This window comes from Sinohyriopsis cumingii, chromosome 9 (genome assembly GCF_028554795.1).
Source record: "Sinohyriopsis cumingii isolate HCF-2022 chromosome 9, ASM2855479v2, whole genome shotgun sequence".
NCBI lineage: Eukaryota > Metazoa > Mollusca > Bivalvia > Unionida > Unionidae > Sinohyriopsis > Sinohyriopsis cumingii.
Window position 1 is genome coordinate 18609854 of NC_142969.1, and position 18071 is coordinate 18627924.

Below are 18071 nucleotides of genomic sequence, written 5' to 3' on the forward strand. Positions count from 1 at the left end.
TCAACTACTTGGAGACTTTGTAGGTAAAAGGAAAAGGGAAGTAGAAGTTCAACCCCCGATTCAGCAAGGTCAACATTGGCCAGTGGTCATGCCAAAGAAAAAAACCTGCAAAATGTGTTCACTGAACAAAGTTCGATCTGAACCAACAACTGGATGTGAACAGTGCCAAATAAATTTATGTGCAAAATGATTCAAACCATATCACAGTTTAAATCTTCCTGGTTTATTTCAATGAAATTAAGTGCTGGTTACGTGATATTTCTAGAAATGTGGCACATAATTTTGTAAATAGCATATAAATAAGTTGTGAAAGACTTGGACAAATAGGAAGCTGTGTAGACAAATTCATTTGGAATAATTGGTGAAAATTTGTGGATTTTTATTGGATACAAGAAGAGAAATTAACAGGTAAAAACTCTCTGGGACACAAGCAACTAGACAGCTTAGTGTTGCTGGGGCATAGCAGCAGTGATACTGATAACAGGTCTGGGGCTGAATGAGTTAAGACAACATTTTTCAAAGATACTGACCTTCTTTGGGGGTTCCCTAATATCCAGACATGTGGTGAAGATATGACGCAGTGTGGCACTCTCAGGGACATGGCTCGGAATGGAAGCATTCTTTTTCTTGGTTCCTGGCAAGACTGATAATTTATATGGAAGATCTGCTTTATCATCTAATTTCAACCTGCAAACAAGAAACAAAAAAGGTCCAACACTATTAAAAACAGAATATCCTGATGTTTAATATGTCAGATTAATCTGATCTAAAAAAGAATTTAATAAATAAGCTAAAACAGTCTGCCTCAAGTATCTGTAAACCAAACTAGAAAAACTAACTTAAATGGCACAAAAGTCTAATGATCACCTGTAGTGTAACCTGCCATAGCAGACATCATCATAATACAGAAACCTGTATATAGAGACTAACAATGTTTAACTGAAACCCCTCTCCAAACAAATATAATGAGTTGCAGTGAAGCAGTGGTTTGTGTGCTGGATTCACAACCAGCAGGATCAAAGTTTGAATACTGCAGAGAATGGGCCTGGTAGGCCACCATGGCATGTATGTAAGTATGGCACGTTACTCATTTACCTTGGCACAATATAACTTTTTACATATCAAAATACTGTTAAACACCAATAAAATATTATATGACCAAAAGATGAAGCTGTCTGAAGACAGCAAAGCTTAAGAGCACATATACTGACTTAACATAAAAGGTATGCATTGGTAATGTGAACATTAAAACATACAATATGAAGTATGGCATAAAAAGCTTACAATATGAGGTATACCATGAGCCCCCCCCCCCATACTTAGTGTACGAGGTAAAATCCACTCAAACAATATGCAAATCTAATAACGTCATAAATATCGATTGATCATGTCTACATGAAATTGTTTTGTATAATTGTGCTCACAAACGAGTTGGAACAGACGTACAGGACCAAATCAACATATCCAATGATGAGAAAGATGAATAGGACCAAATCAACATATCCAATATTAAGATGAATAGGACCAAATCAACATATCCAATGATGAGAAGGATGAATAGGACCAAATCAACATATCCAATGATGAGAAGGATGAATAGGACCAAATCAACATATCCAATAATGAGAAAGATGAATAGGACCAAATCAACATCCAATGATGAGAAAGATGAATAGGACCAAATCAACATATCCAATGATGAGAAAGATGAATAGGACCAAACCAACATGCTCTTACAGCATACGCAGAGACAGCATACAAAACCATAAAACAACCCATTTTTAAATGAAACCTCCATTTATAAAGACATCCGCTGTTTATTTATATCAATGTGGAGACTTCCACTAGCTGTTTCGATATGGATCTCTCCAAAATGTACAAAGTACCTGCCCAGGTTCATTCATGTAAGAAATCCATTTGTCAAGAAATTAAAAACATAAAGACTTATTTCTTAGGGCTGTTCCATTCAAACATACATGGTACCAAGGGAAATCAGTTTTTTCTAAATACATGCCAGTGTACTTTGATAGCACTGAGTTCATATTAAAATGATAAGAAAATTCAACATTGAATCTATGGGTGAGTAACCCCACATTAAAAGTGCCTTCTCTGGGTCCCAGCTATGTTTTACTGGTACAGCCCTTAAATAAGAAAAAGGACAAATTTAAAACTGGTGCAAAATGAAACTAGTAGTTTCATAGATATTTTGGTCCAAAATTACTATATATTTTTATATTTCAAAGGAGATTGTGGGAACATATTACACAGGCTGTCCAACATTATGTAATATGATGGAACTATTCATACAAGGTCAAGGCTAACAGCCCTACCATTGGCAATAATCAGAAAAGAAAGTGCTAGGGAAGGTTGACTGACATATTGGAAAAGTAGCTGCTTTTATAAATATAATTTTGTATTGTTATTTTGCATGTATTTATATGTGCTTGTATTTACTGATTTGTCCAACATGAAATAAAAGAGAATAATTAAGAGCTATGTAGGCTGTGTCATGGGCTGTGTAGCACACTTACAGTCAATACCTTATTGTATACTGTACATATGCAAAGGATATCTTTTGTTCCAAAAAATAAATATAAAGAGAATTTGCTTTATTCATCTATTTTTTTTACAATACCTGACTTTTCCTGATCACATTTTAGCCGTAAGTCCATTGATGTTAGACTTACCAGCATTTTGACATACTCGAGTGACTACTGCTACATCTTTCTAATCTATACATTTGATCGAACAAAGGGATGGAATTCACATTATAAACTCAATGAATATTTACAAAATTCCATAAATTAAGCACATAATTATCAATATTCACAATACTGTCATATATTCACTAAAGAATGACAATAACAAAGATTAAAATTCAGAAAATAGATAGACTAGCTGCAGATCATCAAAGATCCGATTTTAGTTTTGCATATCTGTTAATGGCACAATGCAATGTCAACACAATAGTGGTATTTATTCTTAAAAGCTGCTGTTTCAGCATCACTCTCTCTCTCTGATTATTGTCATTGGCTTCTGACAACAATCCCAGTCAGTTAACTGTTTAAACCCTAATATTGGCTTTGGGTAATAGGCAATGCCAGAACCTGTTTGCTCTACAGAGAACAATTAATCCACATCAATTACCAGTTTTAGAATCTCATGGTGATTAAGAACCACTAGAAATAAAACCCTCACTCCTCATTTATGTAAATATGCTAAAATATTTCCTAGATATAGTAAAGAATTTTTTTAAAAGTATTTTGTTTTATAATTTTATGTGACTTTTTCTGTCTCTATTATTAATTTTCTTTACATTTCTCATTTCCCTATGGTAGCCTCTTTTTCCTGCTGGCAGCCTCACTTATCTCGCATGTCAAATCTTGTCCTCAAACAGGTGTCAACTGGAATAACCTGGCCAAAGCTCTAGGCATATTTAAATATCATGTAAATAATACTGCATAGCCACGTGATTCCTGTGACAATGAATACTGTACTTAAAGAATGAACTATTTAGAGGTCTCAATTGATAATGGAATATAGTAGTGCCCTTGTACATGAGGAAGAATACAATTGTTACACAGATAACAACCACCGTGAAATCTCACACAACCCCTCTCTCCAACACAAAATAGGGGAAACTAGCCCCACAGTAACCCAGATTTGTCTGCTGATTCGCCACATTTCACTGCAGACTCACCAGTTACTTTTGTCACATAAGGTCATACTAACACTCAACAAACCTCTGTATTCTGTCCACCTTGTTACAAACGTTTTAATCCAATCAGTGTCTGCTCTGGGGAAAATTTACTGCATGTTATTTTGTTGATGGGTTATATTACCTCTTCAGCAAATCTTGGACTTCCTGGGCAGGGTTTGGACAGATGATAGAAAAAGAGTCACCAGGCTGATATACAAAACCTTCATCCTGAAAGTATGAATCAACGGAATGTAACTTGGTATGCTTTGAAAAATGTAACGACCAAGAAGCTAGACACGGCCTACATGGTGTCCCCAAGCTTTGATAAAATGATAGTGGACACATCACAATGTATCTACATACAAATAACATGATTCTCAGACCACATAAAAAACATGAGGTTAAGTTTCAGATATTGATGGACTTACATACAAACAGACAAAGACATATATGGATGCCAAACTAAATGCTGTGCTGACATTCTAAGGTAGACTCAGTAAAACAATGTATTTTTTGTAAAAAAAAATTGTCAATATTTAAATTCAAGGATTTTGGAAGGGTTTGTTTTGTTTCTAGAGAAGTCTCTTAAAGCAACCACAAAATCCATGGAAATTTATTTCCAACAAAAAAGTGAACTTACGGTATATCAGATCAATCCGAATTTGGTTTAGTTTTAAGTTGCTATGATTTATTGTAGTGAATAAGGAATGATGGTATAAACACCTATCCTGTAGCTCAGCAATGAAATACATGTATTAGCTTTCAACTTTGTTTTAGATTCAATTATCTGCACTAAATAATGACAACTACTGTATTTGCTGGCCTATAAGACGATGCGGAGTATAAGTCGAATGAGCCAATTTGGCAAATTTTCCATCCTTCATCCATATCTATCGATGCTGAGTATAAGATGAGGCCAGATCAATACCTTGGCTTTGACTTTTTCACTTTGTTCCTCACAGCAATGCGAATTTTATCCTCTCTGTAACTCAGTAATCTTTCTGTTCTGGATCAATAAATGTAACTAAAAATACCTAACTCATTTCACACAAGCTATTTTAAATGTGTTATGTACTTTTATCGACATATAATGATGCTGACCTGAAAATTTATTGAGTTACAGATAGGATAAAATTCACAATGCTGTGTGGAATTAAACTATATTAACTTCCAGTTTCATAAATATTAAAAGTATCAATGTATGCTATTTCAGATTACCAGCAATAGGGAAATTGCATCACTGATGCTAAAATGCTATTTCCACATTTTTGGGGGGGTGAGAGATATACAGAGAGAGATGCATATTTATTCCCTCACATTTTTCTTCTTGCACTCATGATTTAAAAAAATATGGCCTGACATATATATATGAGAGAGAGAGAGAGAGAGATATTCGAGGTCTTTGTGGGTTTATTTCTTCACCTTACTGCCCCTATTTAGCTGGAGCTATTGTCAAAGAGAAAAAATTAATAAATTAAATAGTAAATGTAAACTATGAAAATACATACCATACTCCTTCAGGCTTTGAATATTCACAATAGGTATATCCATATAGACTCCATTTACTATGTTAAATCCCAAAAATGACCATTTCACATGATGTCAAATTTTGTTTGCAAGTATAATGACCTCTCCATTCCCAACAAATAAAATTATTTTTTTCAAGTGCAAATACTCTTCCTGTACTTAGATGGCAATTGCTTTTGATCTTTGCTCATGCTATATGTTACTTTAAATTGCTGTCAGTCTTATCTGCAAGTTCAAAAGATGTCACTGGTTGAGAAATTTACAAGTAACACCTGGCATTTCCTTTCATTACATGGTACCATATTCATAATACCCATGGTTAGCCTCATTTCCCTATTGGTAGCCTCACTAATCTGATCTGGTCTGCCAAATCTTGACCTCAAACTGGTGCTAACTCTGGAAAACCTGACTACAGCTGTAGCATATTTAATTAGCATCTACATACCACTACAAAAGCCATGTGATTTGTGAACAATGGAAGTGATAACTAAAACTAAGAAGGAATTGCTTACCTAGTCGTATTAATTGATAACTGAATATGGTACTGCACTTTTGTACATGAGTATGATCACAGTCATCAAGTAAGTGAACAATAAAAGATTACCGTACAATCGTAAATACATATCTCTCTCTCTCATAATGGGGCATAATTTTTATTTTATCATGAGGTGCAGTAAGAAAATTGTGATGCAATATCTGTCTGTCATGTCAATTCATCTTCTAACTTTTCAATTCTATTGCGCCCGTATCAAATTTAAACAATGTATATTACAAACAACATATATTACTAATGCATGCTGCTTTAGCACAATTACATCCGATATAAGTTAATTTTAATACTGATGATCATGTAATTGTTTCAAATCCTCAATGTGGAGTCCTATATTTTTTCATACACGATCTATTTCCCAAAATGAAATATGTTTTTACAAATTTTATTTGTACTTTTGAAGAATTTGTTCTATACGAAAAATTATCTGACATATGATAAAGCTATTTGGATGACAAAATCCATATATAAGTTGATTTGGAGTATAAGACGAAGCTAAGATTTTCTGGTCAAAAAGCATTGTCTTATAGGCCGGCAAATACCTAAATGCAAACATACCTACGAATCTAACATGCTGCTTTGGTTAAAGAAATTTCTGACACATTGAGCTGAAATTACAATGGGACAATTATAACATTCTGTATATCAAACAGTAACACAGGTTATGGTTTTGTTACATTAAATTAAAAATTACCTGTAAATTAAGAGTGATACACAGGGTCTTTTTCACAGCTGTTTCTGATGTTAGGACTTTCACTTTTGATATCATTGCCATGACAACTCGAGTGGCAGCAGATGGGAAGTTACTGCCATTTTGGAAAGGCAATTCTAAGACTTTCTGAAATTAAATATTTTTAATTTAATCAATCACAATTCATATGAGAAGGCTTTGTTTGATATTTAATATATCATTTAATATTTTACTGATTTTATTTTTCAGTCAAATGTAACAAGCTATCTGCACAATCAAATGTAATATCTGGTAAGTCAAATATAATCTGATCTCCACAGTCAAACTTAACATGCATTCTAATCAGTCTAATGTAATATACTAATTGCTCAGTCAAATGTAACATGCTATATGCTCACTCAAAAGTAAAATGCTATATGCTCAGTCAAATTTAACATGCTATCTATTCAATCAAAATGTAATATATTATATACCCAGTGAAATCTAATATGTTATATGTGTGAAGTGAAACATAATATGTTATGTGGTCAATGAAATGCAATATGCTACGTGGTCAGTGAAATGTAATATGTTATATGTGCTCAGTGAAATGTAACATTCTGACAGCTCAGTGAAATGTAAAATATTGTTTTTGGGTCAAAAATAATGTTATCATAATCAAATCCAAGATGGGTTGTCAGAAAGACTACCATACTTAACAAGTCATGAAACTCTGTGAAATAAAGGGACATATAAAGTCCATCATTTTACAATTTATGCAGGAAGTTTTCCAAATATGTTAGGGCATACATTCTTGCATCTCAAGATTCAAGAATGTTAATTATGTTTCCACTGTCACAAATATAGTAAATCCTGTATCAATTCAAACTCTGTTTCAAACTCTGTATCTCTAGTCTCTCAAAAACTCTGATCATGGGACAATATGTGAAACTATTTCCTGTAATAACTGAATTTTTTTTGCAACAGAAGAACAATCTAACTTATGACACACAAAATCTGATTGGAACCACAAATTATTTATGATATTTTATTTACCTTGTACATTTTCTGTACCTCTGAGGCTCATCATTTGATATTAAGAAAATAAACAATAAACATAGCTTAATCCTGTTTTGTGTCCTGCTTTTAACTCCACCTAGTGTTAAAATTGTGATCTTACTGTGAAACACACATATACGCACCTTACAAAGATGAAAATACAGGAGTACACCCAATCAGAGCTTTTCTGAAATTACTTCATCTACTTTTTTGATACTATACACCAAATTACCTTTAACTTCCATTCTTTGCATTTATCAACTATATATATTGATTCAGAATCTAATGTATCTCTAGTCTCTCAAAAATTGTGTTTGATGAGGGAAGCAGCTCTCAAAAATGTTTCCTTTGATTGCTGTAATGTTTGATGCATGCTGGAATTCCAGTTTGATAAAAAATGATGAAGTCACTGGTCATAAATGTTAATATAATTTCCATCTGTGGATTTTTATTTTTGAATTCTTTTGCATCTCAAAGATTACAATGTAATAATTTAAAAAATTTCTTTCAACGAGACTGACCAGATCTATTTCACACATTCTGCTAACATGTTGCAAATGTCAAACTTCAAAACAACTAGTCATGCCATCAAATCCTCAAATTCAAGATTTTTAATGCCAAAATTTCAGAAATATTTAACACTTAATACTGACCACAGATGAACACCTGGATGAGTGTTGCATGGCCTTTGGCAAATCTGTGATAAACCTCCATTTGTCAGTCAGGCAACAGCTTCCGGGGGATGACACAAATAGCTGCCATATAGGAAAATAAAAATTACAGATTTCTCAGAATTTATACAGGTCTCTATAAGTACTAGTGATAGACAATAAAGATAAATAGCAGCATGTAGGCATTTTTACTCAAATTAAATTTTAATTGCTGTTCTAAACTTTAATACTAATACTGTTTAACCAAAGCCTACTAAATCTTGAACACTGAAAATGTCAACATGTATTTTAATAGAGAAAAATTATTGATCAAAATAGGACTTTTACAGTGGTAGCCAGTTACTGAAATGGGTCAAGAAAAGACTGTTTTGTCAATCATACGAATAGTACAAATTTGTTTTCAATCTCCTGCTTTCATTATGACATCAAAACACCCAATATTCAATCTAATTTGTACTGGATCACACATATTGGTAGACCTCATCTAAAACATAGTTTGACACTGATTTTGCTGTATTTGTTATGGCATGTAAATAATAATTAATCTTCCAATGGACATATGACAATCTAAATAAAGTGAATACCATTTAAAGATATTTTTAATCAAATTCAAACATAAGACAACCATTACTGAAATAACTGATTACGAATGCCTACATGACCTGTATGACTTTTACTGTAGCGCTTCACTCACACTTTTCAATAACAATAAATGTTCACCAGAGGTATAGAAGACTGATCTTAATTTGTATTTACTAACAAATGGTATTAAATGGGTCAAATAAAAAGCTCTAGAAAGCAACCTTTCATATAATCATTTATAAGCTTTTAACTAAATCTTTTATTTTTCAAGAACAGCTGCTTGAGTAAAGGTTTCTTCAGGACAAGAAATAATATATTTTAATTGTCCAACTAGAAAAGGATTTTTCAAGACTGCTGAAATAGCAAATTTTAAGTAAATTAAGTTTCATCAAGAATATATACCTGATCATATTAACATTATTAATTTAAACCTCCTACCATCCAAATCCATCCCTACTATAAAAACAAAAACAAGCATAGGGTTTCCCCATCTATAGAATGTAGACAAAGGGCAATAACTCCTGCTCATTACCTTCCCTTCCGACCACCAGGTGTCACTAGTTTTTAGGCTGAGCCAAATGCCAAAGAGGATGCTCGCATGGCAGGGTGAGAGGATTTTTAAGTAATGTGATCAAGAAAGTATTCCTGAAGAAACATAATCTACTTAAAAAGTTGCTTTTCCCATCAAATTCAAATACATTATCCAATCACATTAATGTTAGGCAACAAGTAAGAGGAAGAGGGAATGCAAAGCATCCAACCTATATCTTGAGTGTCCTTCTAGGAAATAAAAAGGCTGGATTCCCTATGCAAATGATAACCTGCTCTCCTAACTTGAAAGCAACATAGCCACTAGTCACATTATCTGTGACCCATATATTCAGTCATGAAGATAATTATAGAACTCTTCTTGCTGAAAAAACTTCAGTGGTAAATCCAGCGATGCTAAGAGGTTGTGCTGGCTTTAACTGGGTCAGATGGTAATTTAAAAACACAAGAAAAATGACTCTGCATACCAGCCTGCAGTTTCTATCTTGGATCACAACAACCTATTTAAAAGAGAGGCTCACAGAGATTACTTTAATTTCATGAGCTGTAACCCTCATGAGGCAACTGTGATTGCTTGAGATTTGTGAGTATGCTGAGACTACAACCCACTTCAGCCACACAGATATGGCTTTAGGAGTGATATCACGCTTCATGGCCATCACCAAAAGAAAGAGTCATATACATGTACCATTACTTGCATCTGTATACTTTAAGCAGTGATTGAGGGTACAGACAGGGTCTTGCATTGCCTCTGCTCTTAATGTGTCTATCAAAGAGATGAAACAAATGATGATTCTTTGATTGCCAAATGTCAGCAATCTATTTTTGGCACAAAGCTCAGTTGCATTATGAGGTCCACTGACTCATAAGACCTGAACTAAAGATGACTGTCCTAAATGATTTTAAATTGCTTGTACCTGATACTTGTGTGCTGCCAAACAAATAACCTTTTGTCAAAAGAAGGAAATAAACACACCAAATTGCCAATAAAATCTATAACTGTGCTCACTGTAAATATGAGTGAAAACTTCAACCAACATTTGTAATTGATACATACAAACAACAAATATCCACAATACCTTCTGCGACTTACCAGATCAGAACAATGAAGTACATAAACTGCAAAGAATATGTATAAATATCACAGAAAATTCACAATTAATGTAACCAAAACCTTGCAGAAGCCTTAGGTAAGAAAGTGTACCCCACTTCTTGGTTAATATATAAAATTAAAGATGATCTTGTCAGGTCTCAGGATGTGTTGCTGTTCAATATTGACTGGGGTGCAGCAAAAGCTTAAAAAGGGAGATCATTTGGAAGAGTTTTTTCCCTTTTGTCTACATATAAAATAAACATGAAAGACAGCTTTTCATCTTTTTCTGGAAAACATGAGTTTAGGAAAAGGTTTTTATCTTGATGTTAACATGATAAGAAGCACACTAGGCCTACAGTTTAAGGTTTCTGTATATCCCAGAGAAAAAATCAGGTGTATAATATGGCAGGATGTCTATTAAATGGAACTCTGTTTACTTCACAAAATCCATAATTTTAACCTGAATAAATATCATGTCATTGCTGTCCTGATGCTGAGAAATGGGAAATTTTTCAAGGTTTAGATTATGTAAGCTGGTCAGAAAATGCAAGCTTTTAATCTCTGAAAACAAATCAAATAATTTTAAAATTGCATAGTCATAAACAATCACAAGAAATAAATACCACAATCTGTAGGAAAGAAATCTGTATAAATTTCTGCATTTAGATTATGCCATATTACCATCTCAGTCTCCGAGGTGTAATCCAGCTTCAGAAATTTTGGAGACAAGGCAGGAATGGTTAGATTTGTATTTGCAAGAACAGGAGAAGGGCTACCTAAGCAAGGGGTTGAACACAATGGTGGAATATCTGAATTGTCTCCCTCATCCATCAGCGTCATGTGTTCCATCTTGGCAAGGATATTATCAATTGAAGAAGTGGTGGAGGCAACTGTGGCATCTCTTCTGGCAGAATTGGTAATATCTACAGCTGAAATATTTGGCACTGGTTGGTTGCAAGAATATGCACTTGATGCTGCATAAGAATCACTTTGATCGACATTTAGTATTACCGATGTCTTCTTACTATATAAATTAGGTTCACTGATACACTGGTCTTTGGCTGGTTCACATATATCAGTCACTACTTCATTACTGATGTCTTTGTTTCCATCAATAATCATCTGTCCTATTTTTGAATTTCCAGTGTTACTTTGGTTCTGATATTTTAATCCTTGTCCGACAACTGATTCAACATTTGATTCTCTTGAGTAGGAAGTCTCTGTATTCCTACTGTCTGTGATAAATTTTTCATCGATTTTATCTGTTGAATTATCACTGGAATTTGTATTAAGATTAATCTTAAAGGTTTTGCTGTCCTTAAGACCATTTTGTGCAAGCAACGTCTTATTGTACCCATTTTCTTTTAAGTGACTAAGAACTGATTCAGCAGTTTTGTCAGGCTGGGAATTATCACACTTTCTGACTGAATCTTTCAAGTTCATATCAGCATCTGAAAGGACTCCATTTTTTATATCATTACTTTCCTCAGATTCAGATGAACGGACTTTGTCTTCATTTGTCATTGCTTCTAGCAGGGAGCAATTCAAGCTTGAAGTAACCAGTCCAAGTTGTTTTCTAAGACTGTCCCAAAGTCCATCTATCCAAGGCTCCACAACCAACTCCAAGCTGAAAAACATGGGAAATGTTTTCAGAAAAAGTACAATACTTTGACAAAATCAAGTGCTATTGATACTGCAACCTAATTTTTTATCCATCCATTCAGCACAGTACCATTATAAGATTGTTTTGTCCCTCAATACACATCTAACAGGGAAAAGGGGAAGATATTTGTTGGGTATATGAGTTGGTGAGAGAAAAATAAATATTGTTAGTAAATTATGTTTTTTTCTGAAAATAATTACCCGATCACATTAACATTAGGAATTACCTCTGCTACCTTTGAATCCAGCCTTCCCAGAAAGATGAAAAACATCCTTCCATCATTCCATCCTGATCTGTGAAAGTTTAGAGTATGTTGATATAATAACCCCCTGAAGGTGCGTACCAGGTCCTGCATCTTCACCTCTCGATGGATCCATTGAGAGAGAGAGAGAGAGAGAGAGTGGATTGTTATTTGCTGGTTGCCTAGCAACATCAACCTATTCTTTGAAAGGAAACTTGGATTATTAGTATAATGAGGCAATTGAACAATACTGCACATAGTTCAGACCTAAGTACAAAGCATGTAGCTAACAGGCGCACTGTTGCTATTATAGGTGTAACACAATTTTTCAGCACATTATGGGTAATGGATAGCAACCTTTATATCTGGTGCAGGAAAAATCTGGAAAGAACCATCAACCCATAGAAAGCTACTGCCAAGATAACTTCTGCAAAACAAAGCTAATGCTATCAGGAAACATATCTTCTACGATAACTACTTCAGCGAGGTGAAATACAAGGGTGTCAAGCTTTGAAACATTAAGTCGTATCAAGAATATATGGAGAGGTTCCATTTTTGGGAAGAAGATCAGCAGTCTGGATGTGTCAAAATTGGACAAGTCAGAAGGGTCCTAATTATGTCCAATATCATCTCTTCCATCATGTATGAATGTGTTTGAGATCATGGAATCGTATCCCTTGAAAGTGGCGGAAGTATATCTTTTCTTTAAAGGGAAAAAGAATTTAGCCAGTTCATAAATGGACGAGAGTGGTGTGATGTCATTAATGCGACACCAGTCATTGAAACATGCCACTACCCATTGTATGCCTTTGAAGTGGAGGGCTGTCTAGATGTTACAATCCTCTCCACAATCAAAGTACCAAACTCTTTTCGTGCAGGGCATCCCTGACTAGAGCCATGCATGAAGGAGAAGCTTTCTCACCTCTCAATCTGTCCTCCAAACTGAAGGGGTAACTGCTGTGCAACCTGCTTTCTCACCTCTCAATCTGTCCTCCAAACTGAAGGAGTAACTGCTGTGCAACCTGCTTTCTCACCTCTCAATCTGTCCTCCAAACTGAAGGGGTAACTGCTGTGCAACCTGCTTTCTCACCTCTCAATCTGTCCTCCAAACTGAAGGGGTAACTGCTGTGTAACCTGCTTTCTCACCTCTCAATCTGTCCTCCAAACTGAAGGGGTAACTGCTGTGCAACCTGCTTTCTCACCTCTCAATCTGCCCTCCAAACTGAAGGGGTAACTGCTGTGCAACCTGCTTTCTCACCTCTCAATCTGTCCTCCAAGCTGAAGGGGTAACTGCTGTGTAACCTGCTTTCTCACCTCTCAATCTGTCCTCCAAACTGAAGGAGTAACTGCTGTGCAACCTGCTTTCTCACCTCTCAATCTGTCCTCCAAACTGAAGGGGAGAACTGAAAGGGAAGGAGCATAGGGCCGCTGAATCATGTGATTTCAGAGAAGAAGACAGCAAGAGTGCATGTTTTCATTATTAAGTCCAGAGGTCATTGATTTGCCATATTGTGTTTAATAGGCCAAACTGACTATCTGTCAGCATGACTTAAACTTGTCTGTCCACTTTACAACAGAGTGCAGCAGATATAGTTAAGGCAGTTGTTGTTGTTGTGGGGTTTAACGCCATATTTCAGCACACGATAGGCTATGTATGGCGGCCAGTATTAATGGTGGAGGAAGAACCCAGCAAAACCCCGGGAAGAACCACCGACCCACAAGAAGCTACTGGCAAGCTTTCTCACATACCCATGTTAGCCGAATCCTAGACTCGAACCCACGCAGACAGAGGTGAGATGGCAGTGATCCGTAACGGAGAGTGCTTTAGACCACTCGGCCACTCGGGCCCCTGTTAAGGCAGTATTATCTTTGTCGGGTCAAGGTATGTATGAACAATAAATGTCAGTATGAGATTTGTACCATTGTGGTGAGAAAGTTGCAGGAAACTGACTCACTGTAAAGATTTTTTAGGATAAATGTCCATCATCATCGCCCACATTCATCAAGGCCTTGACTTTATAAACAGGACTGACTTTCAGTAGAGCAGGGCATTTCAATGGTGGCAAAATTCTGTATATTTCTTCAAGTGTGATCTTAAAAGTAAATTCTGTCCTTTCCATGGTTGGGTCAGAACGTACAGGCATATCTATGTCACCCCATTCGTTGACTGGGGGACTGTTCCCATGAATGCTCTGCCAAACCATCATTTTGTGTAAACACAATTCTACTAGTCGGATGTGCTAACAGCATTGGCCAATTCATATCCAGCATGGAGTGTGGTGCAGCTGTGAAATGCTGATCCATCACAGTTGGTTGGGCCAAGATAGATGGCTCCAAATGTGATGCCAGTTTGCCATGAACTATCATGGATATGAGTGGTCCTAGCAGGTTGTCTGGCTAGCCAGGGTGGACTGCAGTGCATGGGATGACATTGCTTCTGGAACTGTCTCAAGATGTTGGTCAGCTGGCTTGCCAGTCTGAGATGACCACCAAAACTGTACAATGATTGTCTGGACTGCTGGACAGTCGACAGGACAATAACTTGCAGGCTGGTCCAACCAGCATAACTGAAAGGTAATACCAATTTCCCTGCTTTAATGTTTCTAATTTCATGCATGCGGGCATGAGACTTGTGTCCAGTGAGCTGCCAATTTGTGTTAAAATTCGTCCTAGTTTCATCCAACATGCTCAGACATTCTACAGGACAGGGTTTGCTGCATAATGCTTATTGAAGACAATGAACTAAATGTCTTCCATCGATATTGCTCATACACCATGTGTGTAAAGAGAGTTATTTTGAGCAGGCCTGACATATAACATAACTGTCATCCACAACTTAAAATATCTGTACTTCTTGCACTTGACTGACTTCTCTATAGTGATATAAAGAACAAAAAAATGCATACAACAAATATACAAATTGCTGAAATAGGCTAACCTGAGACAACCAAAGAAGCACATAATAAAACAAAAATTAACAGCAGAATATAATTACACCACTGAAAATAGATAATTACCAATCAATATCACATGGACAATAATGACCAGTAATAAATTGCAAAAGTATGAATAATTTCACTGGAGAAAAATGCAGATGTTGTATATATAAAGTATAACAACGTTTGACTTGCTATACTACTTCAAATAAATGATGGTCAAAAAATTAATCGAAATTGTAATGGATTCTTGGACGCATTGTTCACAGTTGCAACCAAACGTTTAGACTGATTACATCAGGGATAACATTAGCCACCAACGTGGAACAAGGGAAGATAACTGCAAGAATTACTTCCTGTCTATAAGGTAAAGAGATGGAAAGACATTTTTTCTTCTTTCAGGGAGGGCTAGATAAAGAAGTGGTAGCAAGTAATTCCTAATTTTAATGTGATCAGCTTTTTTTATGAAGAAATAACTAATGTGTTAAGCTTATCTTTGTAAACATAGTATCCCAGTAACTGGATAACTTTTTTTCAAAGAAGCTTATCAGTGAAACATGATATGTTTACCATTGTGATTTCTGGCAACATGTAATAGAACTTATTATTACTGAGACATGCATACAATTTCATGACTAGAAAATAAATGAATGGAAAGAAACAGAGTTTAATGTTTATGCCAATTATTCAGTATGCTGGCAACATTTAATAAAATAAAAATAAGTGTCATTACATAGGTAATACCCATGTCCTGTCTCAGCATAGCAGGCAAGACAAAGATAATAGTGCATTAGTTACTTGAATTTTAGGGCAACAGTGATGATTCATTTTATCAAGATATTTGTTAAAACTAAACATTTTAAATAAATCCATATATCATTTGGATCAATAAAGGTGCTTTTGTTTGATGACACTTAATATAAATGAGGTTCACTATAGCAAAACTAATGTACTTTCCACCAAAACAAATGACACCACTAACCCCACAGCATCATCTGCCCAGCCCGCTGGGTAGAACCATTTGGCTCCAAGTTCCTTTAGTCTAGTGTCAAAACTCTTTGAACAGTTACAGAAGCTGGTGTAATTTGAGTCTCCTAGGCCTGCAGAATAGCAGAAAAATGGATTGAAGAATTAAACAACATTCCCCATATATACAAGTCCAGTGAACATCTAGTGCTTAATATATACATTAATGATGCCAAGTACTCTGTGGTGGATCATTTTCATCCAGCCTAGGTTTCATGTTACCTATCAAGCATTTTATTTCACTTAAATTTGGTAATTATTATTATAACAAGTAACTCTTTAATGAAACTTCTGGAGCTCATTTACTTTGAAAATGCATAAGGCATAATGACTGAGGCATATGAATGTATTGCAGATTCAATTCATTACACTATTAGGGGGTTTGGTAAAATAAAATCAGATGACCACATTATAAAAAATGTAAATATTTGTATATCTTGATACAAACTCATTCCCTAATGTTTGGAATCTCTATCATGCAATTATGGGGATATGCACACTGACTCGTACACAAGTGCTTACTGCAAATGAAATTTCTGAAAGCAGTCATATAATTTTTATCATTTGCAAATTAATCTGACAAGTTTCACAAATATGAAATCAGCAAATGTGCATGGTTCTATTTACTGGATGATGCAAAATTCAGATTTTATTTAATCAAATGACAGTATAGTACAATGACTCTGAAATACAGCTGGATGCCTTTTTCATTATGCCGTTTCTTTACATGACGTTATGACATCGTTTTTAATGCCTTTAACTATTATTAGACATTACTTATAAAAATGATGATATGGGAACATTAATATCATTAACGCCATTCACATGTGATCAAAACTCAAGCCTTAAATCCTGACTTCTCTATTAAGCAATAATGCAGATTCATGCAAGTTTAATCTCATATTTTAGTCACTGTACTATTTCAAGAATGGTGAGACTAATTCATGTACCTAACACTGCATAGTGAAGATGAGACAGATAGTCTGCCGGTAAGGTCTTCTTTTTAAGTCGTCTCCAGAATTTCTGTGCTGTCTCAGGAGTATCTCCATCACCAGTGGTTGATATCACCAAGACAATGCACCTTTCTCTCTCAATGTAAAACTGAAATGTGACAGAAGGAATCATGTAAAGCTGAGCTTTGTGTCTGATCATCAAAACTTGTCCAAGGCACAAAAAGTTACCTCAGAATGCAAAGCCAAATGGGCATGTGAAACACTGCAACACTGCAACACTTCATAACTTTTTATCTATTACTCATGTTACATACACAGTAGTTATCTAATTCATCTTGTTTTTCTGTTCACATTCTGAGAGATACTGGAAATCTACTTTCTGCAAATCTCATGGTACCAAGAGGTGATGCAACTTCTGTTTCTCTTTCATATTCACTTTTAAAAGTTTTCAGTTCGTCATAGACTGTTTATCTCATTGAATTTTTAAAATGTGCCAATTAGGCACAGGTAGCCAATCTTATTGAATTTTTAAAATGTGCCTATTAGTCACTGGTGATCAATCTCATTGAATTTTTAAAATGTGCCAATTAGTCACTGGTGATCAATCTCATTGAATTTTTAAAATATGCCAATTAGTCATTGATCAATCTCATTGAATTTTTAAAATGTGCCAATTAGTCACTGGTGATCAGTCTCATTGAATTTTTAAAATGTGCCAATTAGTCATTGATCAATCTGACTGAATTTTTAAAATGTGCCAATTAGTCACTGGAAGTCAATATCACTGAATTTTTAAAATGTGCCAACTGGTTACTGGTAGTCAATCTCTCTGAATTTTTAAAATGTGCCAA

At 35.1% G+C, this 18071-nt stretch overlaps 1 protein-coding gene across 3 annotated transcripts in view; it reads right to left on the minus strand.

The window, feature by feature from the left end:
* Positions 1-18071, minus strand: part of LOC149791333 (methionine synthase reductase-like) — a 47892-nt gene that overhangs the window by 19179 nt on the left and 10642 nt on the right. For all 3 annotated transcript variants that reach the window (XM_089969867.1, XM_089969868.1, XM_089969869.1), the window contains exons 3-9: positions 17218-17368; positions 16224-16341; positions 11083-12028; positions 8160-8261; positions 6472-6615; positions 3843-3928; positions 531-687 (exon numbers count right to left, since the gene is read on the minus strand). In XM_089969867.1, the coding sequence (XP_089825993.1) occupies positions 531-687; positions 3843-3928; positions 6472-6615; positions 8160-8261; positions 11083-12028; positions 16224-16341; positions 17218-17368 (1704 nt within the window). The remainder of the gene's footprint in view (positions 1-530; positions 688-3842; positions 3929-6471; positions 6616-8159; positions 8262-11082; positions 12029-16223; positions 16342-17217; positions 17369-18071) is intronic.